The sequence below is a fragment of the Anas acuta genome, chromosome 6, assembly GCF_963932015.1.
Source record: "Anas acuta chromosome 6, bAnaAcu1.1, whole genome shotgun sequence".
Classification (NCBI taxonomy): domain Eukaryota; kingdom Metazoa; phylum Chordata; class Aves; order Anseriformes; family Anatidae; genus Anas; species Anas acuta.
The window spans coordinates 22,732,491-22,758,876 of NC_088984.1; the positions used below are offsets into that span (position 1 = coordinate 22,732,491).

The 26,386-nt window shown below is 37.2% G+C and overlaps 1 protein-coding gene across 4 annotated transcripts in view; it reads right to left on the reverse strand.

Moving 5' to 3' along the window:
* LNPK (lunapark, ER junction formation factor) overlaps positions 1 to 16,971 on the reverse strand; it is a 38,730-nt gene extending 21,759 nt beyond the window's left edge. Inside the window, exons 1-6 of one of the 4 annotated variants that reach the window (XM_068685749.1) lie at positions 16,848 to 16,971; positions 12,988 to 13,066; positions 11,761 to 11,802; positions 10,395 to 10,582; positions 7,116 to 7,174; positions 3,937 to 3,977 (exon numbers count right to left, since the gene is read on the reverse strand). In XM_068685749.1, coding sequence (XP_068541850.1) covers positions 3,937 to 3,977; positions 7,116 to 7,174; positions 10,395 to 10,582; positions 11,761 to 11,802; positions 12,988 to 13,014 — 357 coding nt within the window. In that variant the 5' untranslated portion in view covers positions 13,015 to 13,066; positions 16,848 to 16,971. Of the gene's footprint in view, positions 1 to 3,936; positions 3,978 to 7,115; positions 7,175 to 10,394; positions 10,583 to 11,760; positions 11,806 to 12,987; positions 13,067 to 16,429; positions 16,563 to 16,847 lie in introns of those variants that run through there. The other 3 variants (XM_068685747.1, XM_068685750.1, XM_068685748.1) reach the window with 3 other exon arrangements.
* Positions 16,972 to 26,386: the final 9,415 nt, after the last annotated feature.

A 26,386-nucleotide genomic window follows, 5' to 3' on the forward strand; every position in this document is an offset into this window, starting at 1 on the left:
TCTGCCAAAAGAATATTCATGGTCTATTATTAAGTTTAAATGTTGAGTAACGTCTCTATGAAGGTTAACACCACCCTGATCATGGATTTTCAAACTATTTCACAGAATTAACCACATGTTAATAAAGAAGCGTGGTCATTTACCACATTCTCTCCTATGAATAATCGCATGGATGGCTTCCTTTCCAACTGGCAACCAAAAGAAATCCTGCAGAAGCTACATCAGTTGCCTATATTGAAAAGTAATATGAGTAACATATTTTAAGTGTCTTGCAAATGTGATTTAGCAACTGGAAATTTGAAGTATTGGCACAATGCAACCTACCTAGCCACCATACCAACATGCAAGTTCTTAAATTTAATTACTTAGTACGTCAAGCTTCACTGTGGAGATGTTATTTCTTTATGTTCACACAATGCTACAGAATTCATTTCAGTTCCACATAAAAGTTATGCAAGCACACACAAAAGCTTCCTTAAAATAAAAATAATTTTTAAGTGACGCTAACATGTGTACAAGAAGTATCCCACTTGATATGTCAGTCAAAATTTTTAATCATATTTTGAGCTTCCTGTTGCAGTACTCTAACATATACTGGGCAGACAAGACTGGGCTTACACAATACTCAGTAATTACTATGCTATCTGTCCTCAGCTAAGAATTATCCCACCTTTAAGACTACTATTGCAGGTAAAGTCTCTGCTAATTCCCACTTGTAGCAGCTTAATACATGTCCTGTGCCCTTGCTTTTAATATGCTTAACCCTCTGAACTTGCTCATCTATACACATTCAGGCTAAAGGGCTGACAGGCTCATTAACTGGTGGAGAAGTAAGGCCAAAGTGACACCTACAGTATTACAAACACAACCAGAGTATCCCTTATGATCAAGGAGGGTAGAAGTTGCATCTTGAAGTAGTGCCTTAATTACAGCTAATGCATTCAATCCTTCCCCTTCTCGTTCCACAAAGGGACACTCAACTTTTAGACCACTAAGAAAACAGAATTGTTGAGACTCAGCCTTGTGCAAGAGAAATATTACATAGACTGAGTCAAAGTACAAAACAGCCAATATTACTGAGTATTTCAAGTTGAAATACCTGTATGTGTTTGTCAGATATTTCACCCACATTAACACCAATGTGATTATACTACCAAAGACTGAACTTTTACTCTTTTGAGCAGAACTGAAGGTTACGTGCAGCTCACGTTGCACAACCACCAGGGCTTCATACCTAGTAGGTGAGGAGCTTACTGTGTTGTTGGTACCCGTCAGCATTTAAATAGTGTCACTATGGAAAAGATGGGCCACATGCCTGTAAAACGCAAGTACTGTTACACTTTTCAATAAGTCCAATTCCCTTTAAAAATTTCTACACCAATTAGGTAGCTGCACTTCCATGAAGTGAAAAACCATAGCTGTGGTGGCTGGCTGACAGTGCCTAGACAACAATCTGCAATGCAAATCATCAGGAAATACATTTTTACCTATTCTGCATATTTTGGGGATTACAATTATAGGTATCTCAGTAACTATTTCTATTTGCAAATTTAGTAGCTAGTTGGAATCCGACAGGGAAAAAAAAATCCGATCCCTCCCACTTCTGATTACTCTGCTTGAAATTTTTTGTTCATTTTTAAATAAAAGGCAGGTATTGCTACAGATGGGACTACAGGAATTAACACAAAACTAAATCTGAATATTATCAAAAACAAATTATTATATAATGCAATTTTAAGTGTTTTTATCTAATATACAAATCACATCCAGTCTCATTACCTGCATCCATTTTCACCTCATTTCAGCACACCAGGGTTCACGTATAATGATCTAATTTTAATGCTTAAATACCTTTAAATTATGATGAAACTCCCAAGAAATCAACTGAGTCAAAAATACCAAAACCACAAGAGGTTGCAGAAAGTCATCTGCTTCTGGTTCCTTGCTAAGAACCAGACACCCACAAGCTCAGGAGATAAACATGATTTTTTATTCTCTTCAGATTGAAAAATAGCTGAGTTAAAGGTTATTGGACCTCTCAGAACTGTTTCACTAGTTCTAAGATGTTTGTCTTTAATTATTATAGCTTGACATGCATATTAACCAATAGCAATTTATATTTTCAGGTTTAAACTCCCCATAGTTACACTACAACTTCTATATTGTTCACAATGCATTTTTGTTCACAAAGCAACTATTTAACTTTTAATTGCTGCCTGTTGTTGGTTTGACTTTATTACTTTTTCTGATATTATTTTGACTTTTGCATATCTGAAATACAAATTTACATCACATTTCAACAGCATGAATTTTTAGATCCTTTATAGCTTCTCTGACTAATCTACCTCCTCCTTATTCTCAAAAAAAAAAAAAAAATGCACACACAAAACCAACACACAAATATTCAGCGTGACTAGTTCTAGAATATGAAGATTATCATTACAGAAAAACCCTTATTTAACTGAAATAGAGAATTTACTCTAAAGACTCCAAGAACTGTTTTATTCTGTTGTACTTTTCTGTTCTGAAAGTTTTCCTCCAAAGCAACTCAATAACTGCACAAATGGGAAATAAACTAATTTCAGTTAACCTATTTTCATAAGATTAAAACATAGTTGTCATTCATTTATTTAATTCTTAGAAAATGTAAGCCTCTCCAATCCCTTTTTATCACCTCTCCAGCCAAAGGACACTTCCATTTAATAGATTCCTTAAAATAAAGATTAGTAGATATAAATATTAGCAAATCCTCTTTACCAAAGGACAATGACATAATTAGGTTACAGGTTACCATTTTTAAATCTATATTTACAAAGTGCCAAGAAAAAACACCAGAGTAGAACACCTGTGAAGTCTATTTTTTTTGTGAAAGCCATATAATATCAGACTCTTACCAAAAGATTTTTGGTAGTTTTGTCATAAATTCAGTTCATTTGGCTACCACAGCAAACAGTCCAGAAGGAATAAGGTGAACACTGAGATATTCATTAACAATAAAGCCATATAATGCAACTTTAGAAGGATATCTTTGAGGGCAGGGACTTCTTGTCAATGGGGTTTTCTTGTGTATGTTTTTTTTGTTTGTTTGTTTTTGCTTTTGTTTTTTAAGTTCTGCCTGAGAGGCAGGAGGGAAATAAAGAACTTCTTTATGGAGTGAACAGCTAGAGATGAAATAGCTTTTAGTGTTATATAAACTGTGCAAGTTATCCAAGACTTAGAATCTTTTCTATGCAAAATTTGTCTTGAGATCATGTGTCAATCCACTTGATACAGACCTGGCACATACCAGTTTCATACTGTCAGCTCATCCACACAGCTCACAAAATAGATGACCTCAAGACAACCAATAGAACTGATCCAAGACAAGATACATTTTCAAGAGGAAAGAATGTAATGGAAGAAATATAGTACAAAAATAAGATGAAGGAGGATGAAAAATAAGTGCTGAAGCATATTGGATAAACAATCTGTTACTTGATCAAAAAGTGAATCCAGAAGTCCTTTTTGCTATTTACAATAATTAAATGATAGAGTAACTATTAAAAATACTAAGACTGTTCTTGAATCGGTACACATTACACTTCATAATCCTAAAGTAAAAGATAATCAACAAGAAGTAGTTGAAATAACACATTTTCTGACTAAACAGAATCACTTAACAGATCTACCAACAGTAAAACAATAGTTTTAAGTTAAATCATAATGATATAGTTTATTCTCATACATAAACAGCCCTTTGTGATTTTGACCACAAAAAGGTCAGGAAAATCTTTTGCCGTACTAGAAAATACCTGAAAACAGAGTAATGGTAGCAGTTTTCCCCCCTTTCCTCTCTCCCTCCACTCTACATTGATATATTACAATCAAGTTGAACCTGCAGAGATGCAAGAATATCTTAGTGAACTGTTAACTAGGTTTCCTTGAAGTTTTACTTACTATTTTTTTCTTCTGAGATTTTAAATCTTCCAGCGCATCATCTAAAAGAAGAACATTGTATACATCAGCTTTCAAACATAAAGAAGAGATAATTGCAGCACACTGAACATTGACTTTGCCCTCTGAGATCAAGAAAAATTACATACCCACCACAATCAAATCTACATCAGTAAACTTCGTGGAAAAACAAATGAAGTTTTATGTGAAAATGAATGATCTTAAACCCTGAAACTGCTCATAAATTTTAGCCCACTTATCATTTTACAGTTACAACTATTAAAAAGTTTTATGTACCATTTCCTCATTAAGGGAACCAATTCTAGCTAGTGCCCTGCTTTGACCTACATTAAAGTGCTACAACAATGGACCAAATACACTTAATCTCAGGAGTCAAACTACAAAAAAAAAAGCTTGAGCTCTAAGTATTAATTTATCTGGGTACAGATTTACCAGCTTCAACACTTCACGTAAGCATCTTACACATGCTATTTTCAAATGCCAAATGAATTCTAAGCTCCAAATCTGGATCTATTTTACCCTTTCAAATTTTTCAAACTAACCAAAAAAACAGTTTTGTAGGCTACTAGGTCTGTAAGAATCTCTCTCTGTAAGAGACTTTTCTACAAGTAGTAGGTATGGCACCTCCCTTAAAAGGGAGAGAGAAAGAAAAGATCAAATGCATGTGGGATTCTCCTTTAAGTCAATGCTTACAGCTTGGCACCCATGGAAAATTTACTGCAATAAACCACGGACTAATATAGTAGAAATTCTGATAAAATCAGTCTTCTACTGCCTCCTTCATACACACAAACCTGTCTACAGGTTTTCTTCCTCCTTAGTGCTACTAGACCTAGTAGTTTACTAGTAGGCTACCCATTTTTCAGTTTTCCAAACGAGCGTAAGACAAGAAAGACGACCAAAAATCCACCAAGTTAAATACATACATATGCATACACATAAAACTATTTCTGTATATTTATTAGGTGTATTAAACATTTTTATTTTTTTTTTTTAAGTTATTTCAGGAAATAATTTATAAGAATACATAAGCTGAACTTTTCCAGAATGTCAGAACCTATCCTGATACAACATGCCATTCTATGAAATATAGAAGATGCTAAAATGGGGCACATACAAAATTTGAAAGTTTATGCTACAAAAGGGTAACTAAAACAATACCTTATTACTAAAAGGAATAGGACATGGAACAAGACCTAGTTAGTACTGGGCTAGACCACAAAAGATACACAATTCCAGAAACTATGCATCTTTAAATTAATAAACTAAGGCACCTTCCTCCACCAAATTTGATATTTACATTAGAACACAGCCTCTCAGGTAGCCCAGTGTCACACCTTGCACTTTAATGAAGTATGGTATCATGCAGCCAGACAAATAGTACTGTAAGGTTGGTTATTAATAATTTGTTAAACACAAGTTGTATTTGGTACAGAACTGCCTAGAACACCTCAACTATAGCCTCCCACAAAGCAACACTGTAAGTTTATAGTGAGGGTATTTGTTTCTTTACATCCTGCTTTCAGTGAGCATCTCATGGAACACCTTTCTATCAAAGGTGGCCAAATGACAGTTATTGCAAAGCACTCTCAAGAAACCAATGCATCTCATCTTAAATCTACTAAAAAGATTCATACTAGAGAAGTCAACACCCGCAAGACACCTCATTTATTTTTCCCATACTTTGGGACAGATCAGCCTAAACCTTCCTTTACAGCTGCCTGTCTGACCAGCCTTAGAGACTAGGGAACTTCAGTTTGTACATCCCCTGTCCCAGAGTTTCACTACTTATTTTATTCCTTCAGACCATGGTTCCCAGAACTGGTGTAGTTATCCAGTGTAGACCTTTATGCCTTTATGGTATTAAATTACTATTTCTAATGACTTGACACATTATATTAACTTAATCCAGAATAAAAGACTAGATTTGAGCTACTTAGGTGCCAGTTTGCTCTACAAAGTGTTTTCTCTTGCTTTACACAGTGCAAGAGTTACAGTAGTACTTTATTTATTTTCCAAATACAGGACTTGTAACTTTGAGGTAAAACACTTCACTTATGCTCAATCTCTGGAACAGCGCAGAAACAATTCCCTTTGGCATGTTCTAACATGTACTAAAACCCTTTCTACACATGCCCAACAAAGGCAGTAGACTTGCTTGTATGCTAAAAATAACAATAAAGACCTTTAAGCAGACTAGAAAAAACATACTATTTTTCTTATGTGGCCATGAAATACAAATATATACTCATCCTTAGAAATGAATCATTCAGTGCCACAAAATATATGGACAATTTTATTTGTACATAAAAATGTATGTCCTATGCTTGCATATCAAGCGTAAACATTAAATTTAAGAAATTCCAAAAGTGATGTTTAACTCATAAGCTGTCACAAATTAAATCAATCTTGTTGCTCTACATGTCATAAAACACTGAGGTTTTTCCTGTATTATTGCTCACATCACCATGAGATATTGTTACAGGCTGGACTGCTTTCAAAGAAAATCTCAAATGAACTCTACCACAAACAAGTGCCAAAGATGCAGTTTTTAAATTTCACATTAGAATAAATCAGCATGTACTTGAGCAATTACACACACTTCAACAACTCCATTAACTTTTATTTTTTAAACACATGACATAACATTTCCCTTAGTTCCCGAAACTGTACAAAAAACATGCTTATTCCTTTTCCACTTATAATAAAATGAGCATACTTTGGAGAATTTGGGGAGGAAAACGTCATCTTAAATTAAACACATGCTTTTTATCTATTCTAATACATAGCCTTTATGTAGAAGAGAATTGCTAAAATACTTGCAAAACGCAAGTATCAAATAAACCACTCCTATCACTTAGATTCCCTTCCTCTCACTCCACTCTATTTTGTCCCATTACACTTTGAAGAATCCAAAGAGGGAAGAAAGTTTCCATAATTTCATAAGCAAAGTGGGAGATTAAGCAGTTTCCTTCACGTTAATTAAAACTGTTGTTTCTACCACACAACTCTTTAGCTAAATGCTACTCATTTCAGCATCCATCAAGAGGCTATTCTTCTTTTCCTGGAAGTCGAATTATCCAAAGTATTTACATTTTTGTAGTAAGCATCATTCCCAACTAGCTCCACATACTTAAAAAGAAACAGGAAAATGTACTTACTATTCCTTTCTGTCCTTTTGGAGAAGAAAAAAATGAGCAGTGTTCTTATAAACCAGATTCTTTAAAAGAGAAAGAAGAATAGCATTAATTAAAATATTAATCATTTCTGAAATCATTTACCAGGCAAGACAGTTCACACAGAAGAGTTACCACATATGATTTAACTCTACAAAGAATAAATCTTCAAACAGAAAATAAACCTTTAAGCAGGAAATTACAAATGAAATTGGTAACTTGTCAACAAAACAAGAATGTCGACCCAAATAAAATCCAACTGTCATAATATTCGATCAAATATAACTATAAGTATAAATACTAAGGAAGCAGCAGCAGTAACACCATTGCTTGCTAAAATGCTCAGTGAGAACTTTTTAAAACTCATGGTATGTGTTGTTAGCTGAAAATTACTGAGTCCCTGCTTCTTATTTGATAGATCTATAATGCAAGTTATCCAAAAGAACAAGCTTAGAAGCTAAAGCCTAGAATTTAGGACACAGCAGGCACGTAGGAACAACTCAAGATATAGCTTTTGTACAAATACTTTCCTAAAGTTAACTGACCTGACTCCCATTGATTTTACAAATAATTTAGTCACTTTCCATACAGTTTCAGCTGATTTAGCTCTATCTATGTAGCAGTTTGCTTATGCTTAAGAAAAAGTTACTTATCTACATCCGTTCTACATTTGAAAAGTCTCCCTACAATCCTTAGGCTTTTTTTTTTTTTTTTTTAACTTAGAAATGTTTATAATTATGAAGTAGACGCTTTCTCTGGCAAGTCACCCAGCCTAATCTAAGAAGCAAATCTCATACTTCAAGCCCTTCCAAGGATCTTATTCAAAACCTTCCTTGTGGCAAGTACTATATAAAACAGTATAAAAATCCTAAAGGCTAAAAAGGTTCTCTGAGTAACAGCTAATAAAAGAAACTAAGCTAAGTGATACAAAATTTTAAATAGTTTTGACTAATTCATACGAACATACTTTTCATTTATATAATGGCTAACCAGTTTAAAATGCTTTTAAGTATTAACAACAAAACCTGAACTAAGTTGAACAACACTACTAGAATGTAAAAGTAACCTATACAAGGTGACAGAAACGCAGAGTTTAACTCTACTCCACTTTCAAAGGTGCATTGTATTAACAATTTTAAGAATACAGATGGATAGCTTTGTCCACTTCAACAATGCAAGATGCATCTTTCCATAAAGCAACAAGATCATGGTATACAGGCATGATTTCTTTGTGTCATCTGTGCTTAATACAAAAATGAATCCATATTCTAAGCACATACATACGGCAAGATTTTATGAAACAAAAGACTTTGTTTAGAACTTTGAAGTGCAAGTTGAATAGCAGGCTGTTTGAGACAAATTTTGGAAGTTTAATATTAAACACGTTTACCTGAGAATTAGGACAAGATTAAATAGTTTATTTGAATTAGATTGTATTTCAAGAACACCCTTCTAAAATGCTACAGTATTTCCTCAACTTAACAGACATTTCAATGTACATTGAAATTAATGATGTTATATATTCCTAGAACTTAACTCTATACTAGTAACATGCTGAGACACTGAGGGAATGACCCAAGGCAGAAATAAGTTGGTGACTGACTACAAGCTGGAAAAGACAGACATATTCCAGTCTGATTAGGGCTGAAAAAAAAATCTCTAGAGTAATTGCTGGGTGGCACCAGACATTCAGCATGAAGTCACCTCTTGACCAAGAGCAAAGACAACCTGGCAGTTGCTTGCCATTCATACCTGAAAAAAAGGCTGAAGAATAGCTTAATAGAAAAATCAGATAAACAGTCACAAGAAAACAAGTCTAGTTCTAGATGTTAATAAGCTAATATCTAATTCAGAGCTTTATGGGAACCTATCATTAAAAAAGTGAAGCAAAAATTGGGAAGAAAAAGTAGAGAAAATCCAACGTTAAAGTTCACACCATAGCATTAAAAGCCACCACATTCAGTAATAAGTTTTTCATTTCTAGACACGTCCTAAAACACCTAAAAGGGAAGCTTCCTTTTCTACATGCCTTCCCTGTTAGCATGAGCAAGCCTTGCAGGCTAACAAATACTTCCAAATCATTGCATTTAAGAACAAAATCAATTAATATTACTGTCAAAGATTAATTTGTGCTTTAATTTCCAGATTCGTTCTTTCCAGACAAGATATTACTGTCCATGCATCTTCTCCACACGATTCTCTAACACCAATGTATTACTACATTATGCATAACAGAATATAAAGGATACTTTAAGATACTTTCTGTAACATGTTACACTCTGTGACCCACAAACTGATCTAATCAAACTTGCAAAGCCTTAAATATATGTTTGACTACCCTTCAAGTCTAGAGCTAGGGCACTGACAAGTCAGGTTTTCATACAAAGATACTGTACAAATACAGACAGTATTTACCACATTCATCTAGCAAATTGCTAAATACATTGTTGAAGTTATTGGTTGGAAAGCTGCTCAGTCAACAGACTGCTTCTCTTCACTGATGGCTGGATCGAGGTGGGAGGCAGGGAAGAAAATGTTTGGTGAGGTGGGAACTCACATTTTTATTCTTAAGAAAAGAAATTCATTTAGAAAACATGGTACACATGAGAATGAACAGCTAGTCAGGTCTAGGGGAAAAAAAGCAATTTTTTCCCTTATTCAAATCCAAAGACATTAGGATATTTTCTGTTTAAATAAAACAGATCCTTGATCTTACAGAACAACAGCTATTTGGCTAAAATTGATCCACAGCATATTTAGGCTGATGACCTTTCTGCATTAACATTCACCTAACATCTAAAAGTAAGTTTCTCCGTTCACTCTTGTATATTTTGCCCGATTTTATATGCTGCATTTCACGTACAGGCAACATACCTCTTCTTACTTCTATACAGTAGTGTTGCTTTTCCAAAATGGTAGTAGAAATAAAACTTAAGATAATGCCCTTCTGTTTATACAACACTAACTTGCAGCTTTTCAGGTACAGCTCTATCTCTAGACCTAGCATAATTTTGATAACCTAAGTAACTTCAGATGCTAACATCTTTTGATGGTCAGACTTAGTTCTACACTAAATGCAGACCTAAGAGAGACGTTTCCCTCAAAGAAAGTGTCTGCCTAACTACTTCGATTTATTTTAGAAGAAAAAATTTAGCAAGTTAATCAAGGATTGTCAAAAACAAACCCAAACCCCTGCTGAGACATATCTTCCATCTCCTTTTATCAAGGAGACAGCAGTTAGGAAAAAAAAGCATATTTACTTACATCAATGGAAATGCAAAAAACGGAAGTGTCATAATAAACCTTGCTGTCCATTCATCAGGAAGACAACAAAAATATACAATGAAAAAGGTGATGAGATAAAGAACCGAAGAGTAGAAGAGTAGCCTTCCAACACATAGTTTCTGTAGCCTCTGATTTTTTTCTCGGAATTCTTCTAATGTTTGTATTTCCTGTAAATAAATAGGGTTCAACCTTATTAATGAAATTAGTCTGTGTTCTTTATTAGGTTGCCTTCAAGTGTTTGCTAAAATTAGCCATATCAACTTGATACTAGATTAGAAAAGTCAAGCGGCTTTTTGATAAATGACAATGCCTACCCAGAGATAACTTTCACAACATAAATGCGTCACTGTACTACAGTTGTTATATGGGCCACTTGCATTGTATTAGAAGTAACATATCACACTACTGGGGAGAATTATCACAAGTTATCCCTTTTTCTTATTTTAATGATTTAGTATGTTTGGGACAAGAGAAAAACGTTAGTATCTTATGAATGACTGTCTTTATGACACATAAGAACTTAACTGGCATACTTTGCATCCTAAAACTTTCAACAGGCACCTGTGTGATTTCCAATGCATTTAACACTTTCCTGCAAACAGTGGGAATTGCTGAAACATCACTCACTTCACATATGTATTCATTTCAGTATTTTCTCACATTTAGAGTGAAATCCTAAACATCTGAATGACAGTTTTACCATATTAATAATCAACAGTCTGTGTTACCATTTTGATTTCATTTCAAGTGATGATAGGAGTACTTACACTTAATAAAATGAAAAGTATCAACAGCATATTTCAGAACAGTTAATATCCCTGTGAAGTGCAGACATCTGTCTCAAATTCTGACTAAAAATCACAGTTGATTAACAAACTGACCTAGCAGTTACTCTGTCCCCAACCTTACTTACTACCACTATATTTACAATTGCTACACTTTAAGCCATACACTGAAGCTATTCTAATGAACCTGATGAAGGGAACTTTCCTTTAGTGACATTTCCTATAACATACGAGTTTAACCATTAATTATAATTATGTAATAACATAAATATAATAATGACACATCCACTCCCATTCCAGGCTCTTTAAGTAAGCACTTAAACTATAGTTTCTCACTATCTACTATACAGCGTTTGCTGGTTTTTAAATGATTAATACTAAGGGTAAAAATAAAGGTAGCACTCCATCTGAAGTTCAGTCTATTACATCCAACTGGAATAATCAAAGTTATTTAAATTCCATGACACTATCTTATCTGAAGATAAAGAAAAGCATTGCCAGCAAAAAGTATGCATATTTCTAAATAAAAAAAATCAAATCATCAAGAAACAAATACATACCTTATCAATTTTTTCTAATACTTCTACGGTAGAAGGCTTCGCCTGCTTACAAGGGAAAGAACAAAGATGTTAATCTGATTGAAACAGTATTTTGAGAATTAGCATAGGTAAACAGTTTCTCAACAAAAAGACACTCATAATAGATTAATATACTATTTTATGTAAAGTAGAAGTTTCTCCTACTTTACCAGTGACAGAGGACACTAATGCATCACTGTTGTACAGTTGTCATTACTATTGGCTGAAGGATCCAATCCTACACCACAAAAGTTGAAAACCTACAATGTGTGTACAGTAATTACGGATGTGCAGGTGGAAAATAGAACAAGGAGAAAATTGATGAGAGGAAGGAGGAGGTAAAGTGAAGATAATATAGACAGGAAGCCTTCATCTAATAATTTTTAAGCTTTTTACTAATACTCATTCTGCACAAAGACAAGCTGTAAATGAATTATAAGCAGCTGTAAATAAGGACTCATCTCCAGTAAAATTCCCCTTAGGAATAACCTGGAACACACTCTTTAAGAATCTTCCCCAGCTTGCTGGGAAGTATGAAACCACTAATTATTTTAACCCAACCTTCAGACCACAAATCTGAAGACTACAGCTGATGCTACATCACTGTAGAAGTGGAAACCTTTTTTTCCCCTGTTATGCAAAACTGACATTTTACCTACACTCTCACCTTTAAAGGAGTCTCATATGGAAGACTAAAAAAAAAAAAAAGAAAAAAAAGAAAAAACTGCAGACCTAGACTCAACAACTCACACCTGACAGCAGAGTCAAAAGCCTCATGACTTTCTCAAACTCAGTATACCATTCAGTAACATATAAGCCAATTGAAAAAAAAAAACAGTAAGGAAAGACCTGTGTAAGTATAAGTAGCTGCCAAAATATTTCTTAAAACAGACAATGATATTCTGAATCTATCCATTTTGACTGAGAACAGCCACCAATCTTCAAAATCACAAGTACTGCTGTACCTACTGCGATGAAGTACCACAAAACCATTTAGACTTACAGTTAAAAACATAATTCTGTAACTTAAACTAGCATCAGGTCTGGTAGCTCAAAGGAAATAATGCACAGTCACGCAGGTATACAGGTTGGGGATTTTGATGTTGTATTTCTGCACATCTACTTTGCTATTGGACTTTTAAGTGATACATCAATGGATGATGTACAGCTAAACTAAAGATTATTACATTGTTAAAAGATTGTACTTACCCTCCATCTTGAAATTAATCCACCCATCTTCTATTGTGGACAAGTGTTAAAGCTATCAATCTTCTACAAGAATTCACAGCTAGAAGTAAAGCATTAGGCACATAAGACCAATCTAACAGCACACTACAAAAGTCATTATTTATTCCAACATCTAAAGAAATCAGAACAGTGCATAAAATCATTGCCTAGTTATTTCTGCCCACATGTTATTATAAAATCCATTCTTTGTTTCGCAGGTCTCTTGTACATCTATCAGCCTTGATGTGGACAAACTTTTTTATGGAAGTATTTAAACAGAAAGGAGTCCTCAAAAACAGAAGAACAAAATAACCCACCAAAAAAAAGAAGCCAAAATCCTCTGACAAAAAATAATTTTTAAAACTTATTACTAAACAGAATTAAGAATAAATTGATTTCCAATTCCTCAGCTGCTCATAAGCACAACTCTCAACATCCCTTTTCAGCTGACACCCTTCATTAACATCCTACTACTCATGAGAGGAGTTCTTCTTCCATAAATCTACTTCCTTTTCAAGCTCTCATCAACAAGAACTTACTGAACACCATTGCTATTCTCCCTTTGTATGATCAGTTTTAAGTTAAATCGTTAGTTTCACAGCGGGCTACTGAGATTTCACATGCTCTTGGAAAGCAGAACATCAGCAAGTGTTCCCTGCACATAATGTATAGTCCAGTCACCAGCATATCAAATAGCCCTAAAAGCAATTCCAAGTGTGCAAAAGTAGTTCACTCCACACAAATCTGGAACCCATGGTCAGCCCTAGTTTAATAAGCTGCGTCCAGGCTCCTGAAATAAGTGTTGCAGCTTTCCATCAGTAAGTAGTTGGAATAAATGAACTTTGAACCTCAGGATGGCACAAGTTCTTTCCAATCATTTAAGATTTTATCCACTGAATGAAAAAGTTACTGGTTCATAGCAACCCTAACAGGAAACTAATGCTCAATCCCAACTGGTGTTCAAGCAATTTTAACTCTGCAATGAAACAGTAGAACAAAACAAAACAAAAAGCACTGCCCAGCTAGGCAGAAATTAGTGATTATTAGTGTGTTTGTTAAGTTACCTTTGGCCGCGAATTGAAAGATAAAGAAACCTTATCTCAATCCAAAGGTGTTCCCAAGTTGTCTGAAGCTGCCAGAACAAATTAATATAATATAGGATACACATTGCTTGCTAACTCTACTGTATTACGGTAACCTCTTCACCTTGTAGGAAAGCCAAGGCCTTCATGGGGCCTATAGCTCTGGGTTCCAGTCTTGAAAACCAATCCTTGAAGATAAGCAAATCCATATTTGAAATGCTGCCAAAATGAAGCTAGAACAGATGGACACATTAGCTCTGCTGTTGCTGAATTACTAGCACAGAGGGGTGAGCTACAGAAAAAGCACAATTACCCCTTGGTCTCGAGTAAATTCTCTAAACAATTACCACTACAACAACTCACCACGGTAAAACACCAGCAATGTTTTCACTTTTCAACATTCAATACTGCTGTTCTCTAACGCTGACAATTTTATGTAATTCTCATTTTGCAGATACACGCATTTTTACAAAAGCATCACAGTTGATCTGAGCCTACGCCTTCTTCACAAGTATTTCTACACTGAGATAAATATCATCATTCTTCCAAAACAATATGAAAGCCATGTCACCTAGCCAATTAAGAAGTCTGCAAATCTAGCACACTGTTCCCAAATCTAGTCTGCTTCAGCAACGTTGCCACTACTATTAGGAGCATGGGTAGCTGTTATTTATTTAGATGCACAGAAAGAGACACAGAGATAGATGCTCACATGGCCTATATCCTACATGCCACAGTTACAGAACCTTTGCAGTAAAAGTGTTAGAGGATCTTTGAGCAAAGGTTATTCAGAAGCCATTAGCAACACTAACCCTTCCCAGTAACACATTCACATGGTATCTGCACATACGCTTTTCAAGACATCCAGCAAGTACCTGGAAGGGAAACAGGCCTGACAAGTGTCACCACACACGTAATTTTACATGAACCACGATGCTGACGGGCTTTATGCAAACCACCCTGTAAGTCGGTAATCCTACCAAAACCCCTCCCCAAAGAGGTATTAACAGATTAGGGCCACTAAATTCACATTTATGGTTTAGTCACTGAATCCTTTACTATGAGATAAAGGATTTTCTACAATAACTATGGGGTAGTTCAGATGTTTTCATTCTTCCATCCCTTCCCCCACTTTTTTTTTTGACATGACCGCAACACAAATTGTCCTTAATTGCTTCAAACTTCCCTCATTCCTCCTTATCTGTCACTCCACATATCCACTATTGATATCCTACTTTTTATGGTAAGAGCCCCTCTTCCACAAGCATACTTCCTTCCCATGCTCTAGCCATCAAGAAGTTACTGCACAGCACTTTTTCCTCTGGAAGAGTACATCTCTTCAGCACAAAACTCTTCCTCCCCCCCTCACTAAACACAGCTGTGAATGGATTTAATTCCATACATGTTATCTTTGATGTAATGCACAAATAACATAGCTGAACCCTAAACTTAAAATCAACAAGTGGTAGAAGAATAATGTAGAAGCCTAAGAAAACACTGTAATCAATTCTCATTACCAGAGACTCGGAAAAAAATAATCTAGACTTCACAATAGCATCTTCTCCACCCCAAAATATGGGACTTAATTAGTAAAAAGCAAAAGTAGAAGTACCATATAAAGGGTACTGAAATTGAAAGTGTTTATCTTTCAAAAGAGGGATGGATCATGCATGAATACAGAAGTCATCCACCAACCTATTCATCCAGATGGAGAAAATAGATTGATCTCATTAACCTTTATCAAGTCATGCAGTCAGGCAGACTGCTTTCCTTCACTAACTGCGTGAGCTTCAGCCAGTTTTAGAGTTAACATAGGGTCCAAACAACATCAGGTACCCTAAAGGCTCTCCTTAGAAAAGGCCTAGTAGCATGCAGGACATCCCTGTCACTTGCAGATTTCTTCTATCTAGGTTCAACAAAGTTCCAAAACTAAAAGCTTTTCAAAAAAACTATTGTGGAGGTTTTAATTTAAGAGTTAGAATGTTGAAATTCAAGACTGAATAACATCAAATCAAGTCACATTGAAAGAAAAAGCGCTAGAAGCTTTTGCTACAGACGCGTTACCCCTGAAGGGCGGGAGGCGCACTCTCTAAGTGATGTAGCCTGTAAGCCTAGCAGCTTTATTTTATGCACAAGTTTCATCAGGTGTTCACCTTCACACCCAAGAATGGGAGGGCTACCTCCAAACCGAGTCTCCACTCGCGTTCACGAGGTTTCCACCCCAAAATGTCCCTCTCCCACAATTCAGTGATCCCAGAAGCTCCCGCAGCCCCCATAAGAAGCTCCCCCAGCCCCGAGCGGCTCTGGCAGGCGAACACGCAGGCCAAACCCCAGAGCATCACCTGCTGCCCGCAGCTCTCCTGCCTCAGCACCCCTCGGTCACACCGCGCCGCGGGGCTCTGGGGCCTTGCGGCTGCCTTCCCCCTGCCCCCGCCCTGCCAGCCCCCCCCCCCTCGGGGGGCCACCCGCCTCCGCAGGGGGCCCCGAGGAAGGTCCGGGCGCTGCTCAGAGCCCGGGCTGGGCCCGGCGCGGCGCGGTGCGGGAGGGAGAAGCCCCGCGCCCCGCACCCCGCTCCCCGCTCCCCACCGCCCCCTTCGCAGCCCGCGGAACCGCCCCGCTCCCGGGGGCCGCCGGCTGTCAACTGCCGAAGGCGGGGGCCGGGCCCCGGGAAGCACGGGCCAGCCGGCCGCCCCCCGGCGGGGCCAGCGGGTCCCGCCGCCTCCTCCTCGGCCGCACCCCCCCCCCTTCCCGGGCACGTACCTGGCGCGGGCCGGGCCGCGCATCCCGCCCCGCCGCCGCCCGCCGCAGGAGGAGGGCAGGGGCCGGGCCGGCGGCGCTCCCATCAGGCCCCGCGCGGCCCCGGCAGCCAACCAGCGCCGCGCGGCGCGCTGGGCGCGGGGAGGGGCGCGCGGCCCGGCGGCCGTTGGCGGGCGGCGGCCGTTGGCCGGCAGCGGGCGGCGGGCAGGGGGCGGCGGGGGTGGCCTGCGGCCGCTGCGGCCCGAGGGGGGCGAGGGGAGGCGGCTGGGGGTCCCGGCGTTTCGGGGAGAAACAGCGCCCGTTGTGCTGCTCCGGTTCACGTTGCGGCAATAACAGTGCGGAGCGGGCTGATGTTCCGCTGTTCTGCCTCGCAGTGAAGAACCAGCCTGTCCCTAGCCGCCCTCCCAGCAGTCTTACCCTGCGGTCCCCTTTCCTGGCCAACACCTCCATCGCTGTCAGTCACCCTACAGAACACTGAGGAACAGAGAGCACCGGCTCTGTTTGCGTTCACAACTTCTTAGGTCCCCTGTGCACAAGTTTTATGACTAGTGGGAGTAGTAGAGATGTGAGAGAAAGGCAGTACCGCCTTCAGGGTGCCCTGAAGTGAAAATTCATACGCAGAAACTGCTTACCTTCAACTGCCCCCTAAATTGTTGAATTCACTGTAGGAAACAATATATCTTGACACAGACCATGACTTTTTTCCATATTTTCATGAGTTGACCTTGGCTGGTAGATAGGCACATGCACAGCCTCTTGCTCACTTTCCCACAGAGGGATGGGGGAGAGAATAGGAAGAGCGAAAGTAAGAAAGCTCAGGGGTCCAGTTGCTTTGTAAGTGAAGGAATGAAATAAAAGGAATACGAGGAAATCTCTCTCCACTTCCCACAAGTAGGCCGATGTACAGCCAGTCTCTGAGCAATGTCTACGCTGGAAGACAAAGCCTCCCAACCTTCTTCTGCTACCCCAGTTTTATTGCCGAGCATGATGTTACGCAGTATAGAGCAATGTTTGGGCCAGTTCAGGTCAGCTGCTCCAATTCTGTTGCCTCTAACTTCTTCCCTGCCCCAGCCTACTCACTGAGGGGGCAGAGTGGGAAAAGCAAAAGCCTTGATGCTGAGCAGGTGCTGTTCAGCAGTAGTCAAAACATTGGTGCGTTATCAATGCTGTTTTAATCACAAAACACAGCAACATAGGGCTGTTATGACAAAAACTAATTCCATCCCAGCGAGACCCAGTATAACAATTATAAACATTGCGGGGTGGGGGGGGGAGGGGGGTCGGGGGAGAGAGAGGAATTGTACCCAAAAAGACTAAGGAAAGCTTTTAGGCCTGGGAAAGACAAACAGGATATCCCAGCTACATTTCAGGCAGCACAGTCAGTTTCAAGCTTTAAGTAGTGGAGCTACTGAGTCTGGTCATCTGTCAGGCATTCATTTTCAGTTTTGACATTGGGAAATTGACATTGATATTGGGAAATTGACATTGGGAAACCGTTTTAGTTTCTTGCAGTGTTCAGAGTGAATCCAACTACTCTACATTATTAGCTGGTTATAATATCAACTAACTAGCAGCTTTAGCTGTGAGTGATACTCTAGAATGGACTTAAGTAAGTGCATTCAAAGCCAAGTAATGACAGTCAGTGCAGAGACGTTGACTGTACTAGAGATTCTCTGCTACCAGCTGCAGAAGTCACAACTGTAAGCTCTAGATCTGTAAGCTCCTTCCTTTCCAAGTGGAAAAAGACTTGGTGACTGAGCCTTTCCTTCACTTCAGCTTGTTATCCAGAACTATAATCCTTGTAGCAATGACTGTCCCCGTGTTGCCAGGATGTCTTTATTTTGGCTTTCAGATGAAATACAGCTACATGTATAATCCACTCCTGGTTTTCATATTTCAATGTGGTGTGCTTCTGGACAGAAGCTAATTTAAATCTTTAAGCTAACATCCTTATGCATACTAATACCTTTTCCATATTCTACCACAGCATCAATTTAAAATAAACTTAGATAATACTAGTACCATGTTTAAAGTTTCAAGGTTTGGTTGTTGTTGTTTTTTGTTTGTTTCTTTGTTTCTTTGTGTGTTTCTTTGTTTCTTTGTATGCTACAACCAATACTAACATCTCCAAGAAACCTCTCTCTCTTTTTTTTTTTTTTTCCCAGGATTGCAGTCCTCCTCCATGAAGTTCTAATCACTGCTATACAATTATGAATCTATTTAATTGGTAGGTTTAAAAAGGTATTGTTAGCAACCATTGTTGAACTTTTCAGACTGAAGAATCTCTCAGCTATGTGAAGTTATGTGATACTATGCAGCTACCCTAAAGCATAACTAGCCTAGATCTACCTAAAAGAAGAAATTATGCCCATGTAACTGGTGAGCATAATAAAACTGAATATAGAACCATAATTTCAGATCAGTCAGGGTAAAATTTTCATTAATCTGGTTCAAAACTGCCCCCTACAGAGTAGTTAAAACTCTAAGTCTTTTCCTTTCAGAATCCTTCATTATCAGTAGGATTGGTGTTTAATGTGATTGTACATAATGACTCTAACAGCAGAGAACATCTCCAGAATTTTCCCCAGCATCAAAGATAGTACTTTTAGTCTCTCCCTATCCAGAACACCGAACAATCAGTCATAAACTTCTTTTTAAATGTTTTGCTCTTGTACTCTGAGACTCTTTTTTTCCTTTGGGAAGTGTTTTCCCATGGTAACATTTTTAACATTTATATTTTAGCAATATACGCACAGTCTAGCCTGATAAATTTTCTAAATATATATATATGATTGTACAAGTCCTTCAGAAAATACTATTTGGATAAAAGAAAAAAAAAAGCTCAACATTGCTTATTTGTGTTTACTTGGGGTTTTTAATTAGGCTTCCCAAGTACATTCAGCACTCTTTAAAGGAGACCCTTTCAGATTTTTCTGGCTAGTGAGGCCATGTAGTTTAACTCATTTAGATGCTGGGAAGATTTAAATGTTGAAACAGAACAATTGTCTACATTGCAATTGGAGATGTCATGGCAGCAAATCCTGCTAGCTTTAAGATCACTAACTCCACTCCCCTTAGCACCACTGACTACAGTCTGCACGTGCTGCCATCTCACCAGTATTTTCACAGCACTGTTAGCTGATGACAGAACAGTTTGAGAATTACGCGCCATTGCATGCTGCATTGCTCCAAGCAAGGCTGGAGGAGTACTGTGCCGCAGTTCCTCTGCTTCGGGTAGCTGGTGCTGTGCTCATTGCTGTACACCACAGGGGCTTCCTCAAGAGCACAGTGATGCTTCAGGCCACTTCCTCGCGCACGGTAGGCACCTCAGAGATTAAAGCAAGCCCAAGCTGTTAGGGACACTGTCCAGGCACTCCTCGCTGCAGCTCTGCTTTCCACCTGCAAAGCTACCCAACCGAGGCTGATCAAATGGACTTGCTGTCAGCACTGGGTTGCTGCAGCTTCCTCATATGCCATCGCCAGCTGAACATACCCCAGCCGGTTGTGTTGGCAGAAGAAAAAAATCAATCATGCCCGTGTCGGTCACATTTCTTGAGGCCTGGACTCTGCTTCTTCTGCATCTTGAGCTGAAAGAGTGCATCCTGCTATTTCATAAATGACAAATACATAGTAATTAACATGAATTTGTGAATGTCTTTTGTAATCCAGCTTTGTTAAACAAACAAAGAATTAAAAAATAGATTTGATATAATTACATAGGAATATTTTATTTTTTAGAAACTCAGGAAAACACATATAGAAATAACTCCTGTAGTTAAACCTATACTTTACTCTAAACTGAGAACTGATTGAAAGGACTCCAAACTATTTTCTTTTCTTGTTTTGTTGCAAGTTTCCGTTAGAACTGGAACTGGAAAGAGATCTCGAGATTTTTTTTTGGACTACAAAGGACTGGCAGAACCCCCCTTAGAAGGAATGGGTAAGCTAGAAAGTGTTGAGGTTTGAAGCCATGAGACAGATATAAATTGAAAGCCACTAGAAAGGCTTAAAATGAATCAACCAAATAAATTGTGCTTAATTTGTGAGATTTTACTCATTTCAGAGTATACAGAAAAGGTGGTGCTCCCAAGGTAGGGTGAGTTCAGTGCCATATTTTGTCATGATGTGCTTTAAAATGGGCTCTGAAGGACTGGCACTGAGGAATATGTCATAGATGTGATTTTTTTTTTTTTTTTAAGTGATAGTGTATGCTTAGTTTGACATTCTCATCCAGCTGTAATATTTGCAGTGTCAGATGTCAGTATTCTTATGTTTGCCTCTTATTCCCTGAGTTTTTTAGTATTTTATCATGCAGAGTATTTCAATGCTCCAGCACTTTCATGAAATTCTTTGCATCTGACTCTTCCTGATAATTATTACTTGAAAAAGAAATTCACGATCCATCAAGTCCAAATACATATTTCAAGTGAATAGCTTATTTAAAAATCTTTGAACAGTTGTATGGTTAGAACTGATGATCTTGAAAGTCTTTTCCAACCTAAATGATTCTATGATTCTATACAGTCATCTAAAAAGCTAAGAACAGCAATTCCATTCCATAAATTATTCTTGTTGTGACCTTTTCTTTCAATTTCTAATAATTGTTATTACTAATAATTCTATTATTACTATTACTATAATTGTTATTACTCTTATTACTTACTATTATTGTTGCAATTATTACTATTGCTATTATTAATATTATTTTGCTGTTTATTTTTCTGTGGAAAAAAATGAAACATTTAAAAGCTTGAAATAAATAAAAAAAACTATTTGCATCTTAAACTTCTTGGTTGGTACCCTCAAGTATGAATTTTTCTATTCTTGAAAGGCTATCAACTGTCATCTTCATTTGATTACTATAAATCTCTGACAGTATGGTTGGGAATAGGTTAAAAATTTGATTATTTTTGCAGCACAATTATTCAGGAAAATGATTATTCATAAAACATTGAAATATATGTGTTAATTCTGTCATTCAGACCTCATCAACAAACAGAAGAAGCCTAGTGTGAAATTGTCACATGAGAAGCAGAAAGGTGTTTTTGCCTACATTTGAGATAAGTTGTGCTTCAAATCTTGTATGAAGTTTTAGAAGCAGTTATTATGCACATATAAAGTTCATACCCTTCCCTGATGGGCATGACTTCAAGCATCTGACTCTTTAATGGTTATAATGAGTAATATATGTTTATAGTCAGAAAAATGACTGTATAAACAATAACTCAATGTTCTGTAAAAAAAAAAACATACTAAATCAATTTTCCCTAGTCTCTAAGTGAAAGCCTGATTATTCTCACAGAAGGTATTTGAGCTGTACTAATACCTAAGTCAGCTATATTATTTTTGCTTCCTGAAGCAGTTTACTCTTTAAACAAATTAGGGTTCTGATTCAACAGGATTCCTCCTCTATAATAAACACATAAGTACATCCTTAAATTTTATTAACATCTATTTCCTTGAAGCTAAATAAAATAAAGAATGCTCTCCAATAGCCTTTTTAATATGGCTATGCCTACTGGGCAAAGTGGGAACAAACCCAACAAAATGAGGACCAAATTATGAAGTAATTTGAATGAAACTCCTGTTGACCTTAAGATGATTTTTACTTGATTAAGAATAATGGAATTTGGAACCAAATGAATATGATTCAGGGGAGAAATGAGAATGTGCTGTTCTTTGCACAGTGATCCTCCCTCCCAGGGCACTGTGTATACATACAGAGCACAGACAAGTGCAGGAACAGTGTGCCATTTCTATTCAACCTGACTGCATTTTAGTGCTTGCTGATTAGTCAAGCTGGAGGAGACAGGCAATGAGAAGGAAAGTTCTAATTAGTACATATATTTTGCTTTTGATAACTGTTCAAAATGGTAGATAGAACATTACCTATATTAAATGCATTTCATACATACTACTGATTGTTACAATAACTTACTTTAATGAAGTATTAAATTTGCATATAAAATTGTTTTCAGCAAAGTACTGAGAACTGGATCTGCTAATAGGCTTTGTTCTGGTTGGAAACCAAACGGAACCGTGTATCCCAGAATGCCAGAAATAGGACAATAAATATTTTTGGCACAGTTTCAAAGGTGTATAATGCCAGACATAGACATGTAAAAGTAATGGCAAGCTCTACAAAGATTATAAAAGAAATAAAATCACAGTTCGTAATTCGTATAATCATGTTAAATAGCAGGCTTATAAACCAATTCATATAATAAAATCCACATGTAAAACTATCTGTGATTTCATTCAGTTAAAGATGACAAATATTAGAGCTCCCCTTGAAAGCAGATATATATCTTGCAAGTTGAAGGACGAAGAACAATTGCTTTGTGTTCCTGTTTAATGGTATAACCTCTGTTGGTCTTTTCACATGCACAATTTTAAATAACTTTTCAAAGAATGGGAAATTTGAAAACATTCAGAATTTTAGAACATATCTCAGCTACTGAATATCCTTTACCAAAATTATTACAGCTCTAAGTCTTAAATATCAAAAGACCTGAATTTATAGTGCCTTCACATGCAAAACTCACAGTGATCAACATGATTTTCTCTTAGTATATCATACTAGTAAATGTCTGAAACAAAGCTTGAATGAATTATATTAAAAGGATCTCAAAAACATTATCTTTCTTAAAATAAATCTATTTCTTTAAATACATGTAAAGGATGAAAAAAAAAAATCCTACTGTAATCAGTCCAGTGACTCCAAATGATAGGATTCAAGGTCATTTCAAGCCTGTTTTGATGACCCAAAAGTGCTTAAATTAATATGTCTTGAGTTTTCAAAACATGCATTTTGGAGCACTGAGTTTGGTTTCTATTGCATATTTTTGGGGTACACTTCATGTTCCAATCATAAAACAACATATAAGCAACCAATGGACAGGAAAGTGAAAAGTAAGGGCAATGATACAGTTGTAAAAACTCAAAGGTAGAATGCAGGTGGGAAGTTGGGGAAGAGAAAAATATGAAATAAAGCTTACATTCCTTAAGCAAAATAAACCAGAATCAAATGTATTACAAAAGGAACTGACTCATTTTCCAGCACAAGCAGCACATCAATTTGAGTCCTTCTGAGAATAAAGAAGGCTATGAGGAAATAGAAAATAGTATGTAGTGAAGTCTAGTTTTGTGTTAGGGCAAAATATGTATTTCTGTTTGGTCTGAGTTATTTTATTAATATACATTTATCAGTAGTAGATCAGTTATTTCATGCCAGAAAAGCACAAAAAAAAACACATTATAATCCTTTTTATGCTTGTCAGTGACTTCAGTTCTCTATGATGGATAGGCTTGTTTTATATATTCATTTAATTATCTTCACTTCCAGATAGACAGATGCTAATCTCGAACATCTTAACATACATTGGAAACTTACTTATTCTCCTCTCACTAGCTCTCTCTCTTAGGAATTTATTCCTTAAAACATCACAACCTCTCTTCATTTTAACAGAAGATCTATCAACACAGTGCACCGAGAATATATAAAAAAAAATACTTGGCAAAAAATAATACTGTGTTATTGATTGCCCACCTGTCTTTTGTTTGTTTTCTATATTTAAGATGTAAACAGCTTGGTGATGTCTCTGTTCTACACTTGGATGCCTCATGTCTACTAAATTGAGTCCTGGAAACTTCCATAGTGCAACTATCTGACTCCTGTCCTGTAAAGTAATTTGCTGAATTATACCAATATGATAAATGTTTTATTGTGGGTTCAGGTAGATACTGCAAGAGATCTCGTTTTCAGAAAGTACCGAGTGTCTAACCTTTGGAAATCAAGTCTCTCTGGAGTGTCTTCAGCTTCACATCCAAGAGTGGAGGAGTCCATCCATACTCATTATGCATTTTTTTTAATCTTGACCTATGCATCTTCTGTTTTTTTCCAATATGCTTAGGAAAGTAACTTCTGATCTATGCTAATTATTTTCCTTTTTTGTTGTAATATAACTAAAAATTAACAGTAAAAATAAAGCACTACATTATTGCTGAGAAAAGTGCAGGCACCACACATATTTCTAACAATCTATAAATGCATTCCTACAAACTTGTTTATTGGATAAGTCTGGCCATAAATTGGCCAGGACACAGACCTTTATATGAAAAAAGCAGAACATTGAACAAAAACATTATAAGTCCATAGTATTAGATTTAAAGTAAAGTAACCACAAACTCCTAAACATGTATCCCAAAACTCACAATCTTTATAATGAAAGGAAAAGACCACATCATATAACTGTCTTAGCCAGGCAATTCGGCATTTAACTTGTTTATTTTTCAGTTAAACAAAATCCAAATATCTCTAGGGAAGACAATGCTAATAACAAACATAACCACATAAGCTTTGTATATGAAATTCAATTTTAGCTTTAGTAGGGCCTGTCAAATTGGAAATTGTAGTAAAAAGCCAATAAACCTTAATCAAATTCTATCACACAGAGAGATTAGGCATTTTGTTTTTACCCAGTTTGCTTCAGAATTTCTGGTCTGATCGTGAGTCCTATAATGCTCGCATATTCCTTTGATATTTTTCTTAGCTTTTCAAGTAATCTACTGTATTTTTTTAATAAGGAAATTCCATATCACTAGAAGAAGCCCTGCTTAATGGGCACATATAAGGACACCAATGAATGTTTGCCTTTTGTTTTTGTGGTGAAGTTAGGAGTTGTGAGTGTTATCCTTTCCCCACTGAAGGAACTGCCACCCATTCCCCTAAGACCATGACCGTCTTTCACGTGGAATATCCATCTACAGTCTGCTGACTTTAAGTTTCTCCTGAAAACACTTCTTTAGCATTACCTACAAAAGTATGTACATTGACATATATTGACTCATTATTTTCTATATAAAATAATTATTTGCTTTTTCATGCTGTGCTCAACTACTTGTATTACACTGCAATCATCTTTCTTTCTTCAACAGGTATTTCCATTAATTTTGAATTTACAGCTTCTCTATTCTTTGATCGCTGCGTGGAATTAGACCCTAATCCTTCATCAGAGACTAAACGGGATGTCTGTGTGCTTTCCCAAAACATTATTGGGGTTCTGCATGGTTGTGGGTGTCCAGGCATAATGCAGGGCTGAGACCTGAGGCTGTAAAATGCCTTCATCAGTAATACGTCTTCTACCTACCAGAGCAGTTGTAAAGCACATCCTGGGTGCCATCAAGACAGAAACATCCAGTTAATCCTGCCAATTAAAAGGTGATGGATAGGCCTCATTGTGCCTTTCCATTTGGTTTCTCCAGTGCTGTGCAGGGGCTACATTTCTGCTGCCTTCAGTAGCCCCACTCACCTTCACTCCCATGTTTAGTGAGGTACAGTGCTGGAGACACAGCTGTCCACGCTGGGCAGTGCAGCCCCAACGGTGGGCCCAGTCCCTCGGGGTGCTCAGAGTCCATCTGCAGGGTGCTCCTGCTCCTGGCAGCTGTCTCTCAAGGGGAAATACAACAGCACAAACCACATATCTTATGTGCCTACTCTATCTCATGCTGCTGTGACACAGATCTCATGGATTACTTGGCAA